The 22,698-nt window shown below is 51.7% G+C and overlaps 2 protein-coding genes across 3 annotated transcripts in view; both read left to right on the top strand.

Annotated features, from left to right (window-relative positions):
• The first annotated feature begins 657 nt into the window (after positions 1 to 657).
• BMI1 (BMI1 proto-oncogene, polycomb ring finger) lies at positions 658 to 11,376 on the top strand. Its single transcript, XM_088160599.1, has 10 exons — positions 658 to 1,195; positions 6,208 to 6,341; positions 6,744 to 6,840; positions 7,557 to 7,612; positions 7,735 to 7,785; positions 8,050 to 8,158; positions 8,250 to 8,295; positions 8,834 to 8,932; positions 9,269 to 9,349; positions 9,435 to 11,376. The coding sequence occupies exons 2-10, from the start codon at positions 6,230 to 6,232 to the stop codon at positions 9,762 to 9,764; spliced, it is 981 nt and encodes a 326-aa protein (XP_088016725.1). The 5' UTR covers positions 658 to 1,195; positions 6,208 to 6,229; the 3' UTR covers positions 9,765 to 11,376.
• Positions 11,377 to 21,449: 10,073 nt separating this feature from the next.
• The window catches only part of SPAG6 (sperm associated antigen 6), a 33,363-nt gene continuing 32,114 nt past the window's right edge, over positions 21,450 to 22,698 (top strand). The window contains exons 1-2 of one of the 2 annotated variants that reach the window (XM_014882150.2): positions 21,450 to 21,514; positions 21,606 to 21,701. In XM_014882150.2, coding sequence (XP_014737636.1) covers positions 21,490 to 21,514; positions 21,606 to 21,701 — 121 coding nt within the window. In that variant the 5' untranslated portion in view covers positions 21,450 to 21,489. The remainder of the gene's footprint in view (positions 21,515 to 21,605; positions 21,702 to 22,698) is intronic. The other variant, XM_088160590.1, reaches the window with a different exon arrangement.

The raw sequence follows: 22,698 nt of genomic DNA, 5'->3' as shown, positions 1-22,698 counted from the left end.
GGCGCGCGGCAGCGCGCACGCGGTGGCGGAGGCGCGAGGCCGCGGTGCGGGTCCTCGCGGGGGTTCCACCGGGGTGGGAGCGCGCAACAAGTGCGCGGAGGGAGGCGAGGGCTGCGGGGTCGGGAGGACGGGCGTCGTGTGGGGCCGGCGGGCTTGCGGGCTGTGGGGCTGCGGCGCGGGGAGGATGGAGAGGGCAGCGGCGGGCAGAGCGGGGGGCGCGGGGCGAGAGCGGGGAGCGCAGTGGCTGAAGGGGAGCCGCGGCGAGGGCGGAGGGAGAGCGGAGAAGGAGGGCGGGAGGCGCTGGGGCTGCGGCGGGCGGGAGCCGCGGAGCGGGGCCGGGGGTCGGGGCGGGCGGTGAGGAAAAGGAGGAAAAGGAGGCATCGGCGGCGCGCGGGCGAGCGCGTGCAGGGCCGGGGGAGGGGAGGGAGGGAGGAAAAGAGGAGGGAGGGAAGGGAGGGGGTGGCGGGCGGGGGAGGGGAGGGAAGGAGCGAGGGGGGAGGCGGAGGGGGAGGAGGCGGCCGGGTTGCGGGATTGGGTCACGGGGAGGCTGCCGGGCCCCGGCGGCAGCGCCGCTAATTCCCAGGCCGCCCTTAAGGAATGAGGCGCCCCACGTGACGCTGGCGGGGCGGGCGAACTCCGAGCCATTTTGGGGACGGTGTCAGTTTCCACTGTGTGCCTTCAGCGTTGCATTCTTCCCTCCTCCGCCCTCCTCCCGCCCGCCCGCTCGCCCGCCCTCCTTCCCTCCCCGGGTCCCCGCCACCAACTATGAAATAACAACAACAATAATACTCGTAATAATAACAATAATAATAAAGGAAGGAACGCGAGAGAGGCCGCGAGGCGGAGCGGGGGGCAGAGGGAGAGACAATGGGCTGGTGGAGAGAGGACCCATCCGGACCGGGGAGACTGTGCGCTCCCAGCGCCTGAGCCGCCCGGGCGGCCAACTCGGAGGGAGCGAGAGAGCGAGGGAGCGAGCGAGAAGGGCCCGCGAGGAGCGGAGGAGACCCGGGCGTTCTGTAACTAAAATGAGCGGAGCGCAGCGGCGGCGGCGGCAATAAGCTTATTGCAATTGACAGCGTCTGCAGTTCATTTCAAGATGGCCGCTTGGCTCACATTCATTTTCTGCTGAACGACTTTTAACTTTCATTGTCTTTTTTGGCCGCTCCGATCATCACCCACCGGCTCCGTTTTCCGGGTACGTATGAAGCGAGGTGTCGCCTTACCAAGGGCGGGGGGCGAAGGGGGCTCGGCGGCGGTTTTCGGCCGGTTTGGGGGCTGCAAAGGGGCGCCTAGGTGTCCCCCGAGCTCTCCGTATGGGAAAAGCGCTGACAGGCTGCTCTAGCCACACACACACATACAGACACGCAGCAGCAGCAGCCTGTGCACTCGCTCGCGTTACGCACCCACATTTGCAAATTTTAGTTCCTTTCTTTCTCCAGACGCCCCCTAAAACCTTTCTGTGCACATGGCCCCCGAGGAGAATATTTATATTTCCCGACCCTGCTGCCAGCCCGGCCCGAGCGCCCTTTGTTTAAAGGCAGATTTTGATTAAACAGGGACGTTCGTGAAATCTGGAGCTGCCTGGGTCAAGTGATTTCAGTCCTCCCCGAAAGAAATGTGTCTGGGGGGGGTTAAAATGTCAGATAACGCACCCATTTTATAGAGACGGAGCCAGCGGGGGGTAGCGATCCTCCTGGGGGGGTTGTTAGGAGCCGGGGCACCCAGCAGAAAATGTTATTAACTTAAGTTGGACAAGTACTTCTGTGAAATTGGATGGGTTGTAAGATGGCGGTTCCCAGTTGTTTCCAATGTCTCCTCTTACATTTCTGCTCTAAATGCTGAACTTTAGGGGTTTGTGCCTACTGGGAGAGGCAAGGGGTGGTCAACGCCGAGAAATAACTTTTTTGGGGGACAAGGATAGCACTTTTAATGCGGTCTTGGGGAGCTGGGGCGAGCGGTTTGCTGGAGCCTTTGGAGCAAAGGTGATGTGTCTGCGGGACGCGGAGGGGGGGTGGTGTGTGTGAATTTCTTTTCTCTGGTCGGTATTTTTTTTCCCCCTGAGCCCGGGAAGGGTAAATTTACATGAAATCCTTTGTCAGATCTTAAAGATGTCACGAGTGGGCTCCTCGTGCTGTTTATGGACAGCACTTGAAAGTTGCTGGTGTTATGTTTTTATAATTGAATGGCCTTGGCAATATATAAAGTGGGATGTTTCTCTGTGTTTGCTGTAAACATTTGCAAATAATCAGGTGAAAATAAGCAGGAAAAAAATCGCATTTCCATAAAAGTGAGGCAGTAACTTTTCAGCCTCTAAAAACTTTGATTCACTTCTCCACTCTCCAGAAAAGTCGAAGAAAACCTGGGCATGTGTGTCCATTTGCAAGCTTGGCGCTAAAAGAATTTTTTTTTTTGCGTAGTCTGTAGTAGTGAGAGCAGCTTCTGTTATGGGACTGTCTCTAAGACCAGGGACGTTCAGTACAGTCCAGTAAAACTACTTTGAGTGACTCTCTGCATCCCGTCCTGGAAACTAAGACTTGTGTAGCACTTTGCCAGAGACACGAAGCCTTTACCTGCCTGATCGCTTAGATATTACAAAATTAACATTTTAGTGTATTTTTAAAAGTAGATAGCTTGTGTCTTACGTCTAGTCCCAGGGAGGCGATTTAAGAGACTGGGGGTCCTTTTGCACTCTGTTGCCAATATTCAGGTCTTTTCTCGCTACAGCGAGTTGTGCAGAGATACTTGAGGTTCGTGTGCCTCCTCTGAAAGAGCTACTGTCCTCTCCTTTAAAACATATGCGGCCATTCTTAAGCGAAAGAGTAATAACAGGCTCGATAGTACAAGTGGCTCTGGCTGATAATGGGTGAAGATGTAGAATGAAGGCTTGCTTTATTCCTGATGAGAGTTTTCCGAGAGGAGATGGGTACAAAGTACACAAACCTACCCGAGCGATGCTTCTATTCTTTATGTATGTATTTTCTGTTAGAGACCTGTCGAGCAAGGTTTGATAGCTTATTGCCTTTATGGATTTTTAATAATGCAGCTGATTCTTAGCAGGAGAATGCACTTCTGTTTTTCTTCATTTTGACATAACTTGTTTAAGGCCTCTGTATAATCGGTTGGCTGGCAGTGTTTACTTCTAGCAGGTATTATCCACATATATTTTAAGTTTAGTTGTTCCATGTGTCAATGTGTAAATATATATTGTCCTGGCTAAGAGGCTGTTTATATTTCTGTGAAGTGTTGGCATTCACCGTGCGATCAGCAGGAGCAGAAAAAAACATCTGAAAGGGTTTCTTCGTACCAAGATATTAAACTCAGGCTGCTGTAGTAAAATGTGCTGTGTTCATTTACATCCCCGCAGGCACAGACACGCGTGTGCCTGTGCGGGTGGCTTTTGGGGAGAAATTAGGTGCCTAGTTCAGCTCGCTGGGGAAAATCACTGGTTTTCAAGATAGCTCATAGCACGTTGAAAATGTGCTAACTTTGGGCAATAAATAATCCGCATTTAGGGGTTGCTTCGACAAAACAGGTTTCACGGTTGAATTTAATCCCCCTCCATTTAGGAAGGAGCTATGCCTGCGTGAAATAAACGCGTTAATGTCTTGAAAGGTTTGTCCCAGTCTGTCAGGGCTGGGAAGGAATTCTCGGTCAGCCGACTTGTGTGACCCCGGTCACTGCTGGGTTTTTTTTTGGGGGGGGGGGGGGGGTTAGATATTTATGAATTATAAGGTACTGACTTGAACAAATAAAACACAGAACCGTGAAAGCAGCCTGTCCATGTGTAAGTACCTAAAGGGACTCGAGAGCCGCCGGCTTCAGGGCGCTGGGTTCTTCAGAGAGGCGTGCAGAAACTCCGTCTCTGCCTTTTCTGGGAAAAGCAAAACCTCGGTATCAGTTTAAAAGGAAGAAGCGGAGGGTCAGGGACCCTGGAAGCGACATTTAAACCGCAGTACAATGCAGCGGGTGTCTTGCTTTCCCGCACAGTGCTGGGAGCAGATCTGGGGACCTGGTCAGGCTTGGTGCTTCTGAAACTTTGCTTTTCTTTTTGCTGGCCGGCTATGGTTTGATGTTGGGGTGTTTTATCTGCTGTTCACTCGAGGGTTCTCCTGCAGCAACAAGAGAAGTTTCCTGGTCGGGGTCGCTCGTTGGCGCTGTGCACACTTCTGGCGAATATTGTACCCCTGTTCTGGTCAGTTTGGCTGACGTTCAAAGCTTTTAGAAAGTGTAGTGTGTTGCCTCTTGTTGCCTCTTTTTTTATTTTTTTTTTTTCTTTTCCCTTCTTTTTTTCCCTGCCTAACATTGAAGTTTGCGAGTGGCTGCTCGCATCTTGAGCATACGGTGCTGCGGTGAGAGGTGGCTCTCAAGCTCTGCCTCGGGAGGAGAGGGGAGCAAGGACAGGAGCTGGTGTTCTGGGAGCACTGACCTGGGGAAATTAATAGCTTGGACTGGAGCAACGTTCTTACATTACATTTTTCAGGATCTGGTTGACAGAAAATAATTTACAATTGATGTGGCTGACAGGGTTTTTTCCCCGTGTGTGCTTTTCCCTTTATCTGTTATTCCCTCTCATTTTAAACAGCGTGTATGCGTCTAGCGTTGGTGCCAGTGCATCCGATGGGGTTTTATGGATTTCAGACTATGAAAATGACATTTGTTTTTCACTCTTGTCTCTGCATTGTGTTGACAAGGTGTTGATTTAGCTTTAGGAATGATCTGGTCACATGGTCCTTCGCATGTTTACACTAATGTACCGTTTAAAGTCGGTTTGGGCTTTTCCCCCCTTCTCGGTGTGCTTTATTGCTGAAAAGGGAGGTTACTTAAGGAGCCGGAGACTTGTTTTCTCCCGTCCAAGCACCTTACTTTGGTGATGCAAATCGCTTTACATCTTTTGCAAAACTTTGCACCGCGCTTCGCCTCGTCCGCGGGATGATTTTCAATCAAGCGTCAAAGGTCGGAGAAGGAAAGAAAGAGAAAAAGAGTTGGGCGTGAGAGAAAGCTAGGAAGGAGAAAAGTGAGGAAAGCAGAGGAGAGCCGGGATGCCGGCGCGGTGGAGCGGGAGCTGGGGCTCGGCACCCCACTGGCGGTGCAGGGGGCTCGGTCCCCGGGAGCGCGGCGCGATTCTTCTCTCCGGAGGGAGGGAGCGGAGGGGGAGAGGAGCTATCTCAGACCAGCTCCTCGCACCGAGTCGACGTGGAGAGAGGCCCCTGAGAGGATCCGAAATGGCCGAGGCTCGGGAGGAGCCTCTGGCACTCGCCTCCGCCAGGCTGAGACCCCAAAGCCCGGCGCCGCCCCCGCCGCCCGGGCTGCCCCACATCGCGCCCGGGCACCCTCCGAGCTGTGGCACCCGACCCCACCCGGGCCGCTCCCGCCTTTCCCCTCCCCTCCCTTCGCAGCCGGGCTCCCAGACCCCCGCGGGCTCCCTGACTCCTCCACCCCCTCCGCCAGCCCCCGGGCCCCGCGTCCCACCCCCTGGCCCGGCCCGGCCCGGCCCGGCCCGCCCCCCCGGCCGCCCCCCGCCCGGCTCTCGTGTGTTCCCAGCGGTGGCAGGATGCCAAGTGTAAGTGTAAGTTGCTATAGCAACCCCCTCGGAGAGCGGAGCAGATCCGGATCGGCACCGAGCCGCAGCGGCAGCCGCCCGGACCCCCCCGGCGGGCCGGCCCCGCCGTCCCGGTGCCCGGCCCCGCTCCGAGGTGCGTGTGTCCCCCCCCCTCTCCGTCCCTCCCCCCGCCGCCCCTCCCCGCGCTCCGGAAATGCCAGGGCAGCCGCACCGGGAGGCGCTGGTTCCCCTTTGTGCTGCTCGCCGGCAGCCCGGTGCCCGCCGTGTCGCCCCCGGAGCTCCCCGCCGCATCGCCGCCGAGCCGCCCGCGCAGCCCGAGCCGGCCGGGGCCGCCGCGCCGCGGGAACGGCCCGTGCCCGCCGGGGAACGGGGCGGTGGGTGCCGCGGAACGACCGCCTCTCCGCGGGGCTGCGCCCAGGCCGGCCCGGGGCGGTGCGGTGCGGGGACGCCCCGCCGGCCTCGGGACCGGCCCTCGCCCGCCGCCCGGCCCCGCGCCGCCGCCGCCTTCGTCTTCCGCGCTTGGTCTTCCTCTGCGCCGGAGGATGCGATGCGATGCACGGGGGAAGGGGATGCGCCGGACCGCGGCACCTGGGACGCCGCCGCGCTCGTCCCCGCTGACCGGTCCTCTGTGTGTGTGTGTCTTTCAGAGCCGCTCCTCGCCACGCCAAAATGCACCGAACAACCAGAATCAAAATAACCGAGCTAAACCCCCATCTCATGTGCGTGCTCTGCGGCGGGTACTTCATTGATGCAACAACCATCATAGAGTGCCTCCACTCCTGTAAGTACGACCGGGCGCTCCGCGTTTTCCCCCCGCCGCTTCCCTCTTTTCCCGGCATCCCGGGAACACGGGAAAAAAAATCCTCCCAACCCCAAATCCCCCGAGGGGCTCGGGACCGACGCCCTCCTCTCCGACGGGAGGGGAAGTAGGTGTTCCAGCCGCGGTGCAGATTTTCTGAGGATGGCCCTGCGGTCTTTGTTAAAAGTAATAATATATGTACTATAAGGTCTCCTTTTCATGGTAATTGCAGCTTATTTGGGTAGTTGTTTAGCTTAAGCAGCGTGTTGCTGACAATGGACGATTTGCTCTAGCTTGCATAGTTTAGAAAATCGCACCTTTATCTATGCATATCTGAGCGGCACCTAGGAGCATCACTAAAAGCCTGTGGTGTTTGACTTACAGTCTGTAAGACCTGTATCGTGCGTTACTTGGAGACCAGCAAGTATTGTCCTATCTGTGATGTCCAAGTTCACAAAACTCGACCGCTTTTGAATATAAGGTAGGAGAAAGTTGCGAAGTGCACACTGCATCTCTCGTTTTGCTTTATATGGGGAGACCAGCAGTAGTCGGTGTCAATGTTATCTCTTCGTCTGCAATTTAAATCTGAAAGGGCTTGTCAATTTACAAGCTACCTCGTGTGTATGTACTCTCTTTGGAGTTTCTTCACGGATTAAAACTGAAGATGCCTCTGGATGTTTTTGTGGGTCTATTTTAGCGTACACTAGTCATTGATGCCTCTTCCCTCACCCCCATTCTCCTGTACCATCCCGACAGGTCTTGCCTCTTCTTTCTGTATCTCCAAGACATGCATCACTCCAACCACAGCTCGTAGTCATGAAAAATCCTACTGCAACTTTCCAAACTAAGAGGCAAAAGCCTTTGAAATAGCATTTGCCCTTTAGAAGCATTTTTGTGTCAGCACTGCATTTTGCTCTCTGTACTTTCTAGGGAGGACATGTACTTTTTAAGGCCTTCCTTCAGTCTGGGAGAGTTCTTTTTCAGTTGTATTAACACGGATGAGTTTTGGTTCAGAGGGGTATTTAGAGCAGGGTTGGTTTGGTTGCAAGGTCCTGTAAGTCAACTTTTTATGACTGGCCTCCCACTTTGTAGAAGATGCCTCATTGTTGTGAAAGTTTATCAGTGAAGAGCTGTCATTTGGATTAAAATATTGCTTCATCTGCTTAATTTTATGTTGTGGGATTGTTCTTTTTTCAGGTCAGATAAAACTCTCCAAGATATTGTATACAAGCTAGTACCAGGCCTTTTCAAAAGTAAGTAGTTAAATCAGGTATTTTATTAAGAGCAGAAAAACAAAACCAGAGCCTCTATCCTGTATCAATACCGTGAGTTATAGAGTAACTACTAAAAGAAAAATATATGCTTTTCCATCTAGATGAAATGAAAAGAAGAAGGGATTTTTATGCTGCTCATCCGTCGGCTGATGGTAAAAGCTTCTCGTTCGCAACTTTATTATGTGTAGCATTGAGCTAGATGTTTTTACTGTTTCCTTTTTAACTTACAAGTGATGTATTACCATCACAGAATTTTAAGAAGTAAAGCCAGCATAATAAAAGTTTATTGTTTTAACAGTCAGGTAGCTTTCATTCATTATCTTACTGTGAAGATTTTTTTTTTCTTGTTACTGAGAATTGCAATTCTTCCTGATTTGAATTTCAAAATGTAAATTATTGTGGAAATTTCTGTGCAGCTGCCAATGGCTCTAATGAAGACAGGGGAGAAGTGGCTGATGAAGACAAAAGAATTATAACAGACGACGAGATAATAAGCTTATCCATTGAATTCTTTGACCAGAATAGGCAAGTTCCAGAATGGCAAAATTTTTATGTTTACCTGTTTGATAGCACCTATAATTATTATTTGTTGTAATTGTGTAATTTCTTCTCTCAGACTGGAGCGAAAAGGAAATAAAGAGAAAGAAAAATCAAAGGAAGAGGTAAATAACTTTCCTTTACTCCAGAGGAAACATACTACACACACCCACAACTTTGGGGCAGGTCTGTAGCTGAAAAAAATATGTAGGTATGTGTATCTAGAACAAAGGAAGCACACCTCTTATTATGGCACTAAGTACAGAAGAGGTAAAGCATTTTCATAAAGCTGTATATGCAGGCAACTTTTTAAAATTAAAAATACCCGCAGTATTATTTTAAAGCAGAATCTGATTTTTTGTCAAAGTTTGAGAAAATATTTAATAATTTATTTTAAAATAATGTGTTGCATATATTTCCTAAAAAGATATTAAATATAATACTAATATTTGCATATAAATATAGTTACAATTTTAAAATACTTTCTCTAGAGCTATAATTTGCTGCTTATTTCTGATATGCCCTCTAAGACAGAAGGCATTGTTGTATTACAGTTCATAGTTTAGTAAGGTGTACTTTTTTCAACATGAAACGTTAGAATACAACATTGGTGGGGGTAATTGCTCATTCTCAGTAGACTGATTTTCTTTACTATGCCACTAGGTGAATGACAAAAGATACTTGCGCTGCCCAGCAGCAATGACAGTGATGCATCTAAGAAAGTTCCTGCGGAGTAAGATGGATATACCTAACACTTTCCAGGTACCCATGAGGAAAGAGTGGTTTGTTTGTTTCGGGTTTTTGGGTGTTGTTTTTGGTAGGACTCATTTTCTCATTACAGCCAGTCCCAGCAAGTGGTAACTTTCAAGTATTTCTGGTGTGTGCCATACATTATTTAGTTTATTTTAAAAATATCTGTCTGTAGAATTTGGTGACGCTGTAATTTTTTTAGTGCTGTAAATACCAAAGTATTAAGAAATTGTTCCTTGATGTGTTTGTGATATCTGTGACAGTGGGGCTACTTTTACCTTAGAGCAGTCATGTGCTGGGGGTAAATGCCTGGATGCTCCTTAATGCAAGGGTTCATATCTTGAACAGATCGATGTGATGTATGAAGAGGAGCCTCTGAAGGACTACTACACTCTAATGGATATTGCCTACATCTATACCTGGAGGCGGGTGAGTGTTTCCAGTGTGCCTCCCGGGAGGGTGCAGGTCATGGCCTGGGCAGGGCACTTACCAGGGTCTCCCTTTTACTTTGCAGAATGGGCCTCTGCCCTTGAAATACCGTGTCCGACCTACTTGCAAGAGGATGAAGATCAGTCACCAGAGGGAAGGCTTGAATAATAGTGGGGAGCTGGAAAGTGACTCTGGGAGCGACAAGGCGAGCAGCCCAGCAGGAGGCATCCCCTCCACCTCCTCCTGTTTGCCCAGCCCCAGCACACCAGTCCAGTCTCCTCACCCCCAGTTCCCCCACATCTCCAGCACCATGAATGGCACCAGCAGCAGCCCCAGCAGTAACCACCAGTCCTCCTTTACCAACAGAGCTCGGAAAACATCAATAAATGGCTCCTCAGCCACTTCATCTGGTTGATGTGCCAACCAGGCTACCACCCTTGCCCCTCCTTTATATAGATCTCTCCATGCCATTACAGCTTTATAGATGCTAATCCATGTGACTATCATCCAAATTGCTTTCTTTTGTAGTAACACTGAACTTGGCTATAAAAGGCGGACTAGGTGACATTCGGGATGGACCTTAATGGAAATGCAAGATTGAAATGTAAATTGTTTTCAGAGGACTGGGAAGCAAACAAAAGTTACACCTTCACCTGTTCTGAATGATGTGGAGTTGTTTCTGTCCCCATCATCTGGAGCCAGGAGTCTCCAGAAGTCAATACAAATCCTGGGAAGTAGTTTGTTAATCCAGACTAACTCCTCCATTGCGTTCTCTTCGATTGTTATTGTTCTTATACTGTTTTGTGAACCTGTAGAAAGCAAGTGCTTTTTCATCTTGAAATCCAACAAAATTGAAAGAATATGCATAGAAAAATGCATATATGTAGCCATGTCACTGTGAATAACAATTTTTGCGTATTAGCCATTTTGATTCTTATGTTGCATCTTTTACTTCTCTGTTGCTGCGCAGAACCGATCAAAAGAAAAGTAAACTTCAGTTTTACAATCTGTATGCCTAAAAGCGGGTATTACCGTTTTATTTACTGACTTGTTTAAATGATTCGCTTTTGTAAGAATCAGATGGCATTATGCTTATTGTACAATGCCATATTGGTATATGACATAACAGGAAACAGTATTGTATGATATATTTATAAATACTATAAAGAAAATATTGTGTTTCATGCACTCATGATATGGTTGTTAAATTTCTAAACTGGTTCGACCCTTGCAGATGCCACCTGTTTGATGTTTGAGCTTTGCTCATACTGCAAGAAACACGTTGTGTGTGAGAGCTACAGTATTGGGAAAGCACATTCAAGTCTCTGATAACCTGGAGGCAATTGGCAATCTTAAAAGGATTTTACTTGCTTTGTCTTTTTTTTTTTTTCTTCTAAGTGGAATATTTTTACTTTACCAAATGTTGAAGTGATACAGTGAAAAAAAGAAATCAAGGGACATGGAAGTTTTTGACCTGTTTGATTACCTTTTTATTATTTGGTGTGGTGGGACTGTGTTTTTAAAAGCACATGGAATCATTATAGAAGCCATAAACTATTTGATATAAATTTTAAGGAACCAGCAAGTGGCTGGGTGAAGGCATTTTATCTAAATTTGTTTTAATATATATGTATATGGTACAGTACTAACTTCATTAAAGTTTAACTGGTACTTAATATTTCCAATAAATTGTGGAGAATGCCTTCTCTTTAAGGGCCTGCAAGTAGGTGCATTTTATTAGAGGCTTCTAAGGGTGGGGTTTTTTCAATAGGAGGAACTTTTCCACCATAAAATATGAACAGCCCAGAACACTTTTCAGTTTGTGCTTTGCTTTGGTCGAACTTTGTGTGTGTTCATCACCCATCAGTTATACATTTGTGAGGGTGTTTATTCTATATGGATATTGTTTCATGTTTGTACGGAAAAATTGTAGTTAAACATTTCATTGTCTCCAGTCTGCAAAAGAAGCACAATTCTTATTGCTTTGTCTTGCTTATAGTCATTAAATCATTACTTTTGCATATAAATTGCTGTTACTTGTCCTGCTTGTTTTTATAGACCAGGTGATTGCAAATCCTCCACAAGGTTATTGCTTATTGATGTATGTCTTGTTAAACAAGAGTTGATATTTTTTCCTGTAGTAAACATGTACAGTTCAATTTCAACAGTAAAAACTTCAGTTTTATATACACGAATAACTTTCATTTATAGCTGATCAAATAAATAAATAAAAGGGATAATTCATTGAAAAGTAGCAAATTACCTCTGTTGATAATGTGGTGTTAAAGGACAAACATCTTGTTCTCGGGAAGTATTTCTTGGTGTACCAAAGATTTTAGTGAACAGTACAGTGTAGTATACTAAAATAACAAAGGGGGGAAAAAACACCTAGAAATTGCAGTGATTTGTTTTGGTTTGCCCTGTCTTGAAAACATTTGCTGTTCTTTATTTGACCCCGATTTATTCTTGAAAATAAGCAAATGGGTGCATCCTCACATCCCAGTCAGCCACAGGTTTTACCTCCTATCTGTTCGAACTCAGCCCCTGTTAAACTGCACTGTCTGGGAAGGGAAGAACTTGATTTTTGTGATGGCGAGTGCCATGTTCTGCCTGTGCTGCCCTGGATTGCTTTTTAAAGCCTCAGTGGAACTAAATACGTTTTAATATAAAGATATCTCTCAATGCGACCGAATATCTGTCTTGGCATGATTCCCTCAGCTACATGAATGAATCACACTGTACTGGCTGAATTATTTCACCCAAAAACCAGCACTGAACCTACAGCAGAGGTTTGTAAGTTAGCACACTGATCAAAATGTGCTTAATTTTACTCAAAATAGCAATTAATCACTACTTCTAGCATCAATACGGAGCTATTCTTGGTCTTTATGGACTGCCCGTGAAGCACTCGGCAGTAAAACAGGAGTTGGATATTTCACTTCGAGATTTACTAAGCTCTTGTAGTATTTTCTACATCTCCCAATTTGTCATCTCCTGTATGATCAAGAACAAACGCTGTGGTAGCTCTCTTGCCGAGCTGCAAAAGCCGCCGAGGATGTTTGTGCTGCCATGTGAAACTTTTGTTTTTCTGCTGGCCCTGCGCAGATGGCACTGCGATGCGTATATACTGCTAAGCACAACTGGGAGGACGATCAAAGATAGCATCTTGGTGTTCTACTTGTGAAGCTGCTATGTCAGCCTTCCCGGTTTCACAATATTTTCCTTTGCATATACATAGTGACAGGTTTTCCTTTCACATGTACCTGAATTCTCCCTGATAGAAATCTCTGCTCGGTACACGTAAGGGGAATCTTCTCATTATCCGACGTTGCATTTATATAGATGGAAGGATAAAGGCAAAGTCTGCTGCGTTTTCCTGAGCTTGTTCAACAAGCAATCTGGTCAAGGATAGGGGCAGGAACGGTCTGTGCCGGCTGGAAAAGGATGTTTTTCTGCCTTCGTCCGACCAAATTTTCCGCCCTGGTTCAGCTGCCTGCAGCTCCAAGCAGCGCTTTTGTGTCCGGCACGAATGAGGATCCAGCCCCGGGGAAAGCAATAGAGAGGGAGCATGAAAATCTCCATGCGCTTCTAGAGAAGACGGACAGAAACAGGGAGACGGAATGCAGAAATATGCACGGAGAGAAAGAGGAGCATGACGAGCTTGCTGAGCCGAGATGGTTGTCCCCCAGCACTGACCATTTCTCTCAACAACCTGCGCCCATGAGTTCCAGAAAACCGAGGCTGGCAGGCGGGTACCACCGGCCAATTTCCGACACCGGCAGCGTCCCGGCAGGAGAGAGAAGCGGAGTGCGGCACCGCCGCGGCGCCGGGGACCCGGGCAGCACCGGGGGAGCTCCAGGAAACGCTGTGAGAAAACGACACTCCCCGAGTTTTGAATGATGTAGGGCAAAGAAACCCGACGGCGGAGGTAAAGGCAGCGGCGGGCGCCCTTCCCGACCTGGCGATGCCTTTGGTCCTCTGGCCGCTGCCGCCGGGCCACCGCCGTCACCTCGGCCGCCGCACCGCTGCTCCAGGAGTCGCTGGTTTCGCTGGGGATTTTCAAAGCGCTGCCAAAGCAAGTCTTCCCATGGCCGGTACCGGAGCGAACTCTCCTTCCTTCCGCCAACCCTGCACCTCTTTTCTTCGCCGCGGCTCCGAACCGCTGGTTCCTTAGTCCCGGTGGCAGAGTGCTCTTACCTTCCAAACATCACTTCTGGACTGTTCATCTCTCACCACGCAGGAACTCCTGCAGTTCCGATCTTTGCCACCAAACTGGCTGACGAGGATCGGATTCTCTCGTCGTGCCGGGCTCCGATTTTTGGCCCCGGAACGGGGCGGTCGGCGGCGGCCCCCGTCGCAGGCACCGCAGCAGGAGGAGGGTTGCGGCGGCCCCGCCGAGCACCTCGCGCCCTCCCAATTTTAAAACGGTGAAATTCTGAGGCAATGTTTACTCAGATAAGTGTTTCCTGTTTCCGCTGTTAATTTTTAACGTTCTTGCTCCTACTCTGGGTACTTGAAACGGATTTCCTTTATTTTACTATAAACAGTTTGTTTTTCATCTTTTCTGCCCGTCTCCTGCCCGGAGGACGCCTGGAGAAGAACCTGCCTTCACCTCTCAAGGGCTGCGTATCTCCGCTTTCCGCATCTCAATGTCGTTGCCCCGTTCCGGGAGCTTCGACCCACGTTTGATTTGTGTTTTATTAACTCAAGGATGGCAAGGATTCTGGCAGCGAGGATTTTTTTCCGACTTTGGCTCCTTCACTCGCTCTCCCCGCGACCAAGAGAGGAGTCCAGACAGGAGAACAGAAAATATTGTAAAGCCCGGTGTGGACCAGGCAATTCTCGATCTCGCCGTCTTTGGGGATGGGATATTTGTATTTATTTAACAGTGATGTTGTGGGTTAAAAAAAAAAAAATCAATGTCAGTAACGGGTAGAGCACGAAGGATACGTAACACCCACGGCAAAGGAGGTTTTCCTGCGGGATATGGCAGGGAAAGGGACTTCCATCCCCACTTGCTGCCGCGAAGCCGCGGCCGCGACGGGCAAGCCAGCGGCAGTCACGGAAAGGCCGCGAGCGGCGGTGCCGGAGGCGGGCGCTGCCCCAGGGGTGCGAGGAGCCCGCGGGCCTCCCCGCCGCCGGGCGGGCGGCCGCTGCCCGCCCCGGGAGCCCAGCCGGGAGCTGCGGTTCTGCTGCGTTTCTCTCCGCGTCGCCTCCGCCGGCGGGAACGCAGCTTCTCGGGTCGGCGTGGAAACGTGGCGCCGGGCGCCGCCGGTGCCGCCAGCGCTGCCGGGCCCCCGCCGGCTGCCCCTCCACGGGCGGGCCGCCCCGCTCCGCGCCCCCCGCGCCCGGGCAGAGGCCATCTTGCGCCTGCGCACCTCTCGCGCCCGCGGAACTTCCCCCGCGCCGCCAGATTCGAACGGGGCTGCGCGGAGCGGGACCCGCGGGGGGACCCGCCGGCCGCTCCGCGCCGCGCCCGCCGCGCACGGGCCCCGCCAGCGTCGCCCCATCGACCTCCGCCGGCGGCCGCGGCGGGCGCACCGTCGCGCCTTTGGCAGCTCTCGGGCCGTGCCGGGTCCGGCCTGGGGGCGGCGGGCACGGCTGGCAGGCAGCACCCCCGCCCGCAGCCGTCCTCCGCTGAGGTGTAGCGGTGCCGCCGCAGGCTCCGCACTGTCCTGCGTCCAGTCTGCCTTCCCCCGCCTCCGGGCCTATAGGGTGCTTCTGCTAGCCCGGACATTTGGGGATGTGCGCAGCGGGATGGGGGCATTCCGGGTTTTCCAGCTGCAGGGCGCCGCTGTCCTATATCCCCGGCCGCCCTGCCGCAAGCACACGGCCTCCCACTGAGGCCGGCCGGCACCAGCCCTTCCCGGGGCACGGTGGGGCCTCGGGGCAAGCCCACCTCTACGAGGCATAGGAGGGGGTCGCGGTAGCCATTTGGCGTATCTATTTTCATGGCCCTCAACTGAATATCGCACCTCGTCTAGAGAGACAAAGGGGGCTGTATGTTCCTATTGCCGGGAACAGGCTGATGCCTTGCCCGTTCCGAACGCCGATGCTCTCAACGGTGTGGAGGGGGTACATTTTCCTGGAGCGGCCGGGTGAGAACTCCCCAGTGGCAGGGAGGCACTTTCCAATAGCAAAGGCAGCCAGCAGCCCTTCCCCCTCAGCGCCCGCCGCCGGGATCCGCGTCCCCGCTGCCTCTCGGCCGCCACATCCTCGGTGGAGGAGGCCGAGGCCGGCAGGAGCCGCCTCGCATCCTGGGGCCTCCGCTGAGCGCAGAGCTCCCAGGCACTGCTGCCGGCGGTGGCATTTCTTACTCCTCCTTCTCCATGTGCTAGGGATGCTCGAGAGTTGCCTTCTCAACAAGGCACTTTCTAATCTGTGAGACAGCATCGTGCAGCTGATGGAGGCCTCCAAGGTGGACTGAGTCTACAAAAAAACCAACCAACCAAACAAACAAAAAACCCCCCCAAACAAAAACAAACCAAACAAAAAATCCCCCAAAACTCAAACACAAAAACCAGAAAAAAACCTAACAAAAATAATAAAAAAACCTCACACTTCACCAAAGGACTCCCAAAAAAAACCCCTCCATATACCCAATCCCAAAACTTTGAAAGGGAAATGAAGAGAAAAACCCTCCAACAAAACAAACAACAAAATAAAATCCAGAAGAAAGCCCAAACAACTGAAATCAAGATACCCAAAAAGCTATGCTAGCAGGGTGCTGAAAGGAAGGTGTTGTTATGGCCAAGGTGCAGGGATGCTGAGTGAGTGATGCCCCTGGGAAGCAGCTCTCACTGCGCGGGGTGCGGAGCCTGCGAACACCTTCCGAAGGTTACCGGCACCGGCACCGGCACCGCGAGAGCTGAGCTGGGTGCGCCGTGCGCGGAGCCGCAGCTCCACCCGGCCAACGCGTGCTTCGATGTAGCCGGTCAGGACGTGTCCCTTCCGAAGCGATGGCACTTCGATTTCTAGGTTGGGTAGGCTGGCTGCGAAGGGCGAAGGGCTGCGGCTGGAGCCCCGGGGGACACCGCGCTGCTGCTCCCCGGGCTTGGCTTGTGCTGCTGGGCAGGCGGGGAGAGCCCCCTGCACGGAGGAGGTGGCAGCACGGGGGACCGGCGGAGGGAAGAGAGGGGCTCAGCGCCGGGAAGGATGCCTACAAGCCATGAGCTGCCATTTTGTCTCTTTTAAGTGTTGGCTTTCCCCTCTCCTGGAGCGCAGTGCGCCACGGTGGCAGTATCTCCCCTTGCCCTGCCCCTCCTCGGCCGTGCTGCAGGGAGGCAGCTTGGGGCGGCCAGGGAGGTCCCCTCGGGAAAGCGCCCATCAACCCCAGCCTTCCCAGCCCCGGCGCTCTCCCTGCCACCTCCGCCCTAGGTGCTCGGGGTTTGCAGGCTGTTCAGCTGATTTGTTGCTAATAGCAACCACACGACAGCGATTTGCAGCCTTTGCTGCTGCCAGCGCCTCTCGTTACACCTTCTTCTGCAAACCGGGATACAGTCGTCTGGCTGCTGCCTGTCCCCACCCCTCTAACCGCAGCAGCCAGGGACAATAACGGTGCAGGAGGACGGGACGGCCTCGGGGCGAGCTGCGGGCTCCGCTGGGCACCGCGCATATTTGGTCCTTCCACATCAAGAGCTAAACACTGGTTTTTAGCCGCAGCCGCGCAGGCTCCGCGCGTTTCGCATTGTGTGCTAGCATTGTTGAGAGCTGCAATCCGACCGGCGCGGGGGGGAGAAGCGCTGCTGGGTTTACATATGTAGATGCGGGCAGCGTTCAGCGCCAAGCCAACACACACCCTCCCCCGGAGCATCAGACACAAAGGAAGACGTCGCTCCTTTCAAGTCCCCAGAATAAATTAAGCTCCGGCTTTCAGTTTTGGAACGTCCCAAAAATATATATTTTTTTAATGGCACTGCACAGGCGCTGACGGTTCCGCAGGAAACCAGAGGTGTAACCATATGCACGTGGTGAAAAGGGCTCAGCCCTAGCAGCTAATATTTCCTGGTCCCATCCTGCAAGTCAACCTGACATGTTTTGCCCTTTTCTGGTTTATTTATCTCTTAAAATTTTTATTCAGCCTTTCCTAGTGTAATGGTGACTCACCAATCTCCACTAGCCAAATCCGTACCGTTTACACGTTTACAGTTACAAATATCTGCTCAAATGCCAGCGTTGTCCTCTTGGGTGAAGAAAAAGGAGAAGTCCTCTTTCTAGTGCATGTAAAGTGCCTCGACTTCACCTCTGTCTTCGCCTCACAGAAATAATTTACTCTATAGGAAGGTCTTACAAAGTGAACTCGCCACCGAAAATCTGGAGAGAGGACCCTAGAATGGCATGAGTCCCTGCAGTCCCGAGCCAAAACTCAGGGAGAAAAAAAGAGAGAACTCTCCATTCCTACGGTCTCTCTGACAGAGTTTTTGCTAAAATCAGGTAATGGCACAGTCCAACTTAAATTTGAAAAATAAACTATTCAAGGATTCAAATTAACTTTTGTAGAGACTGTACGTGGAGCTGGAGATTCTTCACACAGTGTTCTCTTTTCCAGAGAGCACTTCAGTTGCCTACATTCCATTCACTCCCACTAACCTTTCCACGTTCAAAGTCCCGGCTCTTAAAAACTCAGCACTTCCAACTCCGATCCGTGGGAGAGTTCACGCGTTGCTCTTCCCACCAAATGAGCTGAGTCGTGCAAATACGGGATTAAAAGCCCTAATTTCTGTAACCCTATGAATATCTCCTCAATGCCTTGATCAATTTGCCAGGCGTGTGTCAGGAGGAGCAGACCCTTCAGAGGCAGATGGGGCGACCCAGCGCCCCACCGACGGGCGTGGGGGGCAGCTCGGGGCGCTTCGGCTCCAGCCCGGGTGACCCGCAGCCCCGGCGAGCTGTCCCGGTGGCTTCCGGAACCGCTGGGGAAGCCGCTGCACCAAGGCACGGGAAGATCTCACCTTTCAATGGGCGTCGAGCAGTTTTAAGCCGTAGTGGAACATCCGCGGCTTGACCAGCCAAGGCAGAGCGGGGCATGAGCTGTCGAGGGGCAGAGAGCCCACTCAGTGCCATTCCAGCCGGAGGGTCCTGCGGGGGGGACCTGGCAGCTCCCGGAGCTGTCACCTGTTGCCTCGCACCCGCGGGGACGAGACCGAGCCAGAAAAACCCACTCCCTCGGCACGCCTCACCCCTCAAAAAACCCTAGGAGCAACTTCGCCCTTCCCCGCCTTGAGGAAAAAGGTGCTTCCCCGCCCCGTTCCGGGCGTATTTCTGAGTGAATCAAAGTCTGAGATTAAAGAACACCCACCAGAAACCGAAGGCACATTATTTATTTGGATAACTGTTGCCTATTCCCCTGGTCTCCGGTTTATTTTTTAAGCTGGCGTGTTCGGTAACGCAGTCATCACTAACACCACCCGCTTAAGGATACAGGTTTCCTACTAATGAGCACCCTAGCAGTAGGCAATGAAGTCTCACAATTACGTCATTTCCATAAATGATTTTCCGTCTTCAGTACTTTTGCGAGGACCGGTGACATTTCCGTAGACTGCATTTGCATGGTGTTTATTCCTCATTATTATTACTAACCATGTGAACAGACTTAGTATCAAGCAACGAAGTGTAACAGCAAGTCTTGGTGGCACTCAGGGTGCGTTTTGTTGTTCCTTATACAAACATTAGACTTAATTAGACAGATAAATCAATTTATCTGTAATCGACACATCTGCTTTTTTTTTTTTTTAAACCTCTGGAAGTAATTAATCACCATTTGTTTATTTTTTATTTAACTTAGGAACAGAAATAAGTATAAAGAAATGTGTTTAACAGCTGTTCCCTTCTCAAGTACACATGGTGATAATTTCCCAAAATATTTTCTGTGGCAAACGACCTTCTCACCAATCTGATTTTATTTGTCTCCTTTATTTGTAAAGAATAGCACACCGCCTGTTTAATTTGTTTGTGTAAAGATTTTTTTTTTCCGCACTAAATACTCTTGGAAACACGTAGCTCATTTTAGACCATGATATTGTGTATGTTAGCCCCTCTCTTCTCAGCTGAGCAAACACAGGATTTAAAAAAAAATGTAGACGTCTCTCATACACTTTCCTAAACTTTTAAAAGGTAGCTGAAGTACCTTCAGCATGCCAACTTCAAGGTATGAGACAAAACTTTGTATTACCTATCAGATAATATGTTTATATAGTGTCAGTCGTCTGATTTTGTACATTTACAGCTTTGCAGGTAAAATTACCAGCCTATGAAACCTTGAAGACACTGTGCAATAATATGTGGCTACAGAAAGTGACATTCTTTATTGACTATTAACTCTGATTTTCTGTTGTGGATCACAATTTCACTTGGAACAGCCTGATCGATAGCAGAGCTAACTATTACCTTCGTTCACAAATATCCTGCGTCTTGGGAATCGCCCTCAAAAGATACTGGGGGAGATGTAGAGTCTATTTCTCTTCAAGTCCTGATAACACTGATTTCATTTTAGAGTCCCACCGTTTGCATTAGTTGCTATACAGACCTCCAAGGCTGTGTTTACTTGTAGATGCAACCATGTCTTTGCCAACCAGTTATGAAGAGAATTATTCGTAATTAGTCCTTATGGCCGGACACCAGGATGGGAAAAAGTGGAAGGCAGTGCGCAGTTTACCTACCAGAATGATACGCTGCTGGGAAAAAAAAATAAAATTAAAGCCCCCCTATTATAGTACACAGGAACTTATGTCTGTGCCAGGCAGAGCCAGAGGGCTGCTGCCGGACCATCCTTCCCCGCCGTGCTGCTCCCCCTGCATCGAGAGAGCGGATGCTGCTCCCGGCCACCTGCGGCGGAGCGGGGCGGGGTGCTCTGCTGCGCGAGTCTTCTGCGCGGATGGGTGCGCTCGGGCAGATCATTTACTGCGCTGTGTATCGTGTGAGAAAAGCCTTCCCTTCCAGTGGGGCACGGCGTGTCTTCTGCCGCACTCCCGTGGCTCCCGGCGGAGGCGGTGGCTGTAGCCCACGGGCTCGTCCGCGGCCGTGGGTGGACGGGGACTCCGCGGCCTTGCGCGGGACAAGTTTATTCCCCGTGAGGTGCAAAAACCCCCTGCGTGGGTCGGGGCGGCGTAAGGCAAGAGGAGAGATCCCCGAGGAGGAATCGCGACGGTGGTGAGAAAGGAAAGAAAAAAGTAAAGTCAAAGGACCCCATTTCCCGAAGAATAAAGGCGCGGAGGGAGGCGAGCAGCTTCGAGCAGCCCTTATTTTTCTTTTTGAATTTTTATTTTCCCTCCGCACCCAGGGACCGGAGGGAAGCGGGAGCCGGGCAGGTGGACCCCAGAGGACTTCTCCAGAGCGGCGAGGCTCTCCCTATCTGCCCGCCGAGCCCTTGGCAAGTTGCGCAGCAGCGGAGCGGGACAAGGGACGCGCCCCCGGAGGAGCAGCGCGTCCCGCCGGTGCGCATCGGCGGGGCGGCCGCAGCGCCGCTCCCAAATGTCAGCGGGGGCGGGCAGGGCAGGGCAGGCCCCAGCCCGGCCGTCCGACATCTCCCCGCCAGCCTCGGCTGCGCGGGACTCGGCGCCGCGGCTGTGGCCGGACACGTCCCTGCGCTGAGCCCGGCACCGTCCCGCGGGCGCTGCGCGCTCGCTGCGCGCTCGCTGCGCGCTCCCTGCCCGTCTCCACCATTCCCCGGCGCTCCCGAGAGCAGCAGCTGCCTGCCGGTGAGAGGTGAGTGCGCACAGTCGCTGTACACATTTTCATGTCACGTCCTGTTGATACACCCCACAGGTGCTGTTCTGTGTGTGCTACAGACGTGACACAGCGGCGCTCCCCTCTCCGCGGAGCTGCCGGTCAGCTCGCCCTGCCAACCTCTCTGTAGGTGCCGATACCCACACCTGTACTAGCACGGCATGTGACACAGGTATGGGACCCGCCGCCATCTGGGCACAGCCCTCCGGGACCCTGCTCGTCCCGTCCCGTCCCGGGCACGGCCCGAGCGCGGCGCGCAGAGCCCCGCGGGGCGGAGCGGGACCGGGAGCGGCGGGCGGGCGCGCTGACGTCACTACCGAGGCCCCGCCCCCGCGGCTCGGCTTCCGCCCGGTTGCCGGGGAGACGCGTCCACAGCGCGGAAATCCCCGCGGGCGCGGAGCCCGCCCGGCGCCGCCATGAGCCAGCGGCAGGTCCTGCAAGGTAGGCCGGGCCGGGGGCCGGGGCTGGGGGAGCGGGGCTGGCGTTCGCCCGCCCGCTCGCTGACCCGGCGCCCCGGTGCTGCCGCCCGCAGTGTTCGAGCAGTACCAGCGCGCCCGGTCGCAGTTCACGCAGGCGGTGGCCGACCTCGCCGCCCGCCCGCAGAGCATCGGCACTCTCCGAAGTGCAGGTACGCGGGAGCCAGCGGGGCCGGGCCGTGCGCGCCCGCGGGGTTTTGCGTGCCCCGGGGCGGGGGAGGGAGCAGAGCGGGGCCGCCGCGGCCTCTCCCTGTTTGTTTTTTCTTTTAATCTCCCTCCTCCCTCGTTGGCGGCTCAGTTTCCAGAGATTTTTTTTCCTGTAGGATTTGGCTTCCCGAGTCCCCCTGGTTGCGGCGGTAAAATAAATCGCGCTGCTCAGCTGCGGGAGGGTGCCCCGCGTGCCTGTGCGGGATGGATGTCTCTGGCTGAGACCTCCGGTGTATTTCAAGGAAAATTTTCAAGTATAATTATTTTCAAAATTTACTTCCTCCGATATAGCTTTACGTAAAGTGCAGAAATTGAAATTCCCGATTAAGCCAGCACTAATTTGCCAAGGAAATTCTACTTTTAAAATAAATAATTTTTTAATACTGGCTTTAAAAGTTGTTCCTAAATTCTTCGATGCTTTCTGCCGGCAGATTGGCTCAGTTTAGGAGGGATTTGCTTTTGTTATATTGCTGCCATGGGATGTTGTGAACCAAATTGAACATTTTTAGAAAGAGGAGCTGCGGGAGCACTTCTACCAGCTGTTGTGCTGCTGGCATCTGGCAGACCCACTCCGCTCGGCCAAAGTTCCTGAGCTTAAAAGAGGAAAAAGAAGTGCCTGGTAATTGATTACCTGAATGACAGTTTGAAAATGTGCTATAGATCAGTGGTTGGTTTGCCATGTGGTATTCATGAATTGATTATGTTTTGGTGTGTCTAGATTTTGTTTTTAGTTCTTGTTTCCCAGATCTAATAAAGCTATCAGTCTTTTCTCAAATACAATGACATCTAACAAGCTAATGTAAAAGAAAACCAATAGTGTAAATATTTACAACTTTCTGTTATTGTATTTACAACCGTTTGCTAAAATAGTTTTATTAAAAAAATCTGTCGATTAAATTCTTGCTAAGGAAACATTTCCTTTCATTATGGGAGAGATGTTGA

This window comes from Sturnus vulgaris, chromosome 1 (assembly GCF_052056855.1).
Source record: "Sturnus vulgaris isolate bStuVul1 chromosome 1, bStuVul1.hap1, whole genome shotgun sequence".
NCBI classification, from domain to species: domain Eukaryota; kingdom Metazoa; phylum Chordata; class Aves; order Passeriformes; family Sturnidae; genus Sturnus; species Sturnus vulgaris.
The sequence above is the reverse complement of the archived record's forward strand: the minus strand, read 5'-3'. Positions and strand labels throughout refer to the sequence as shown.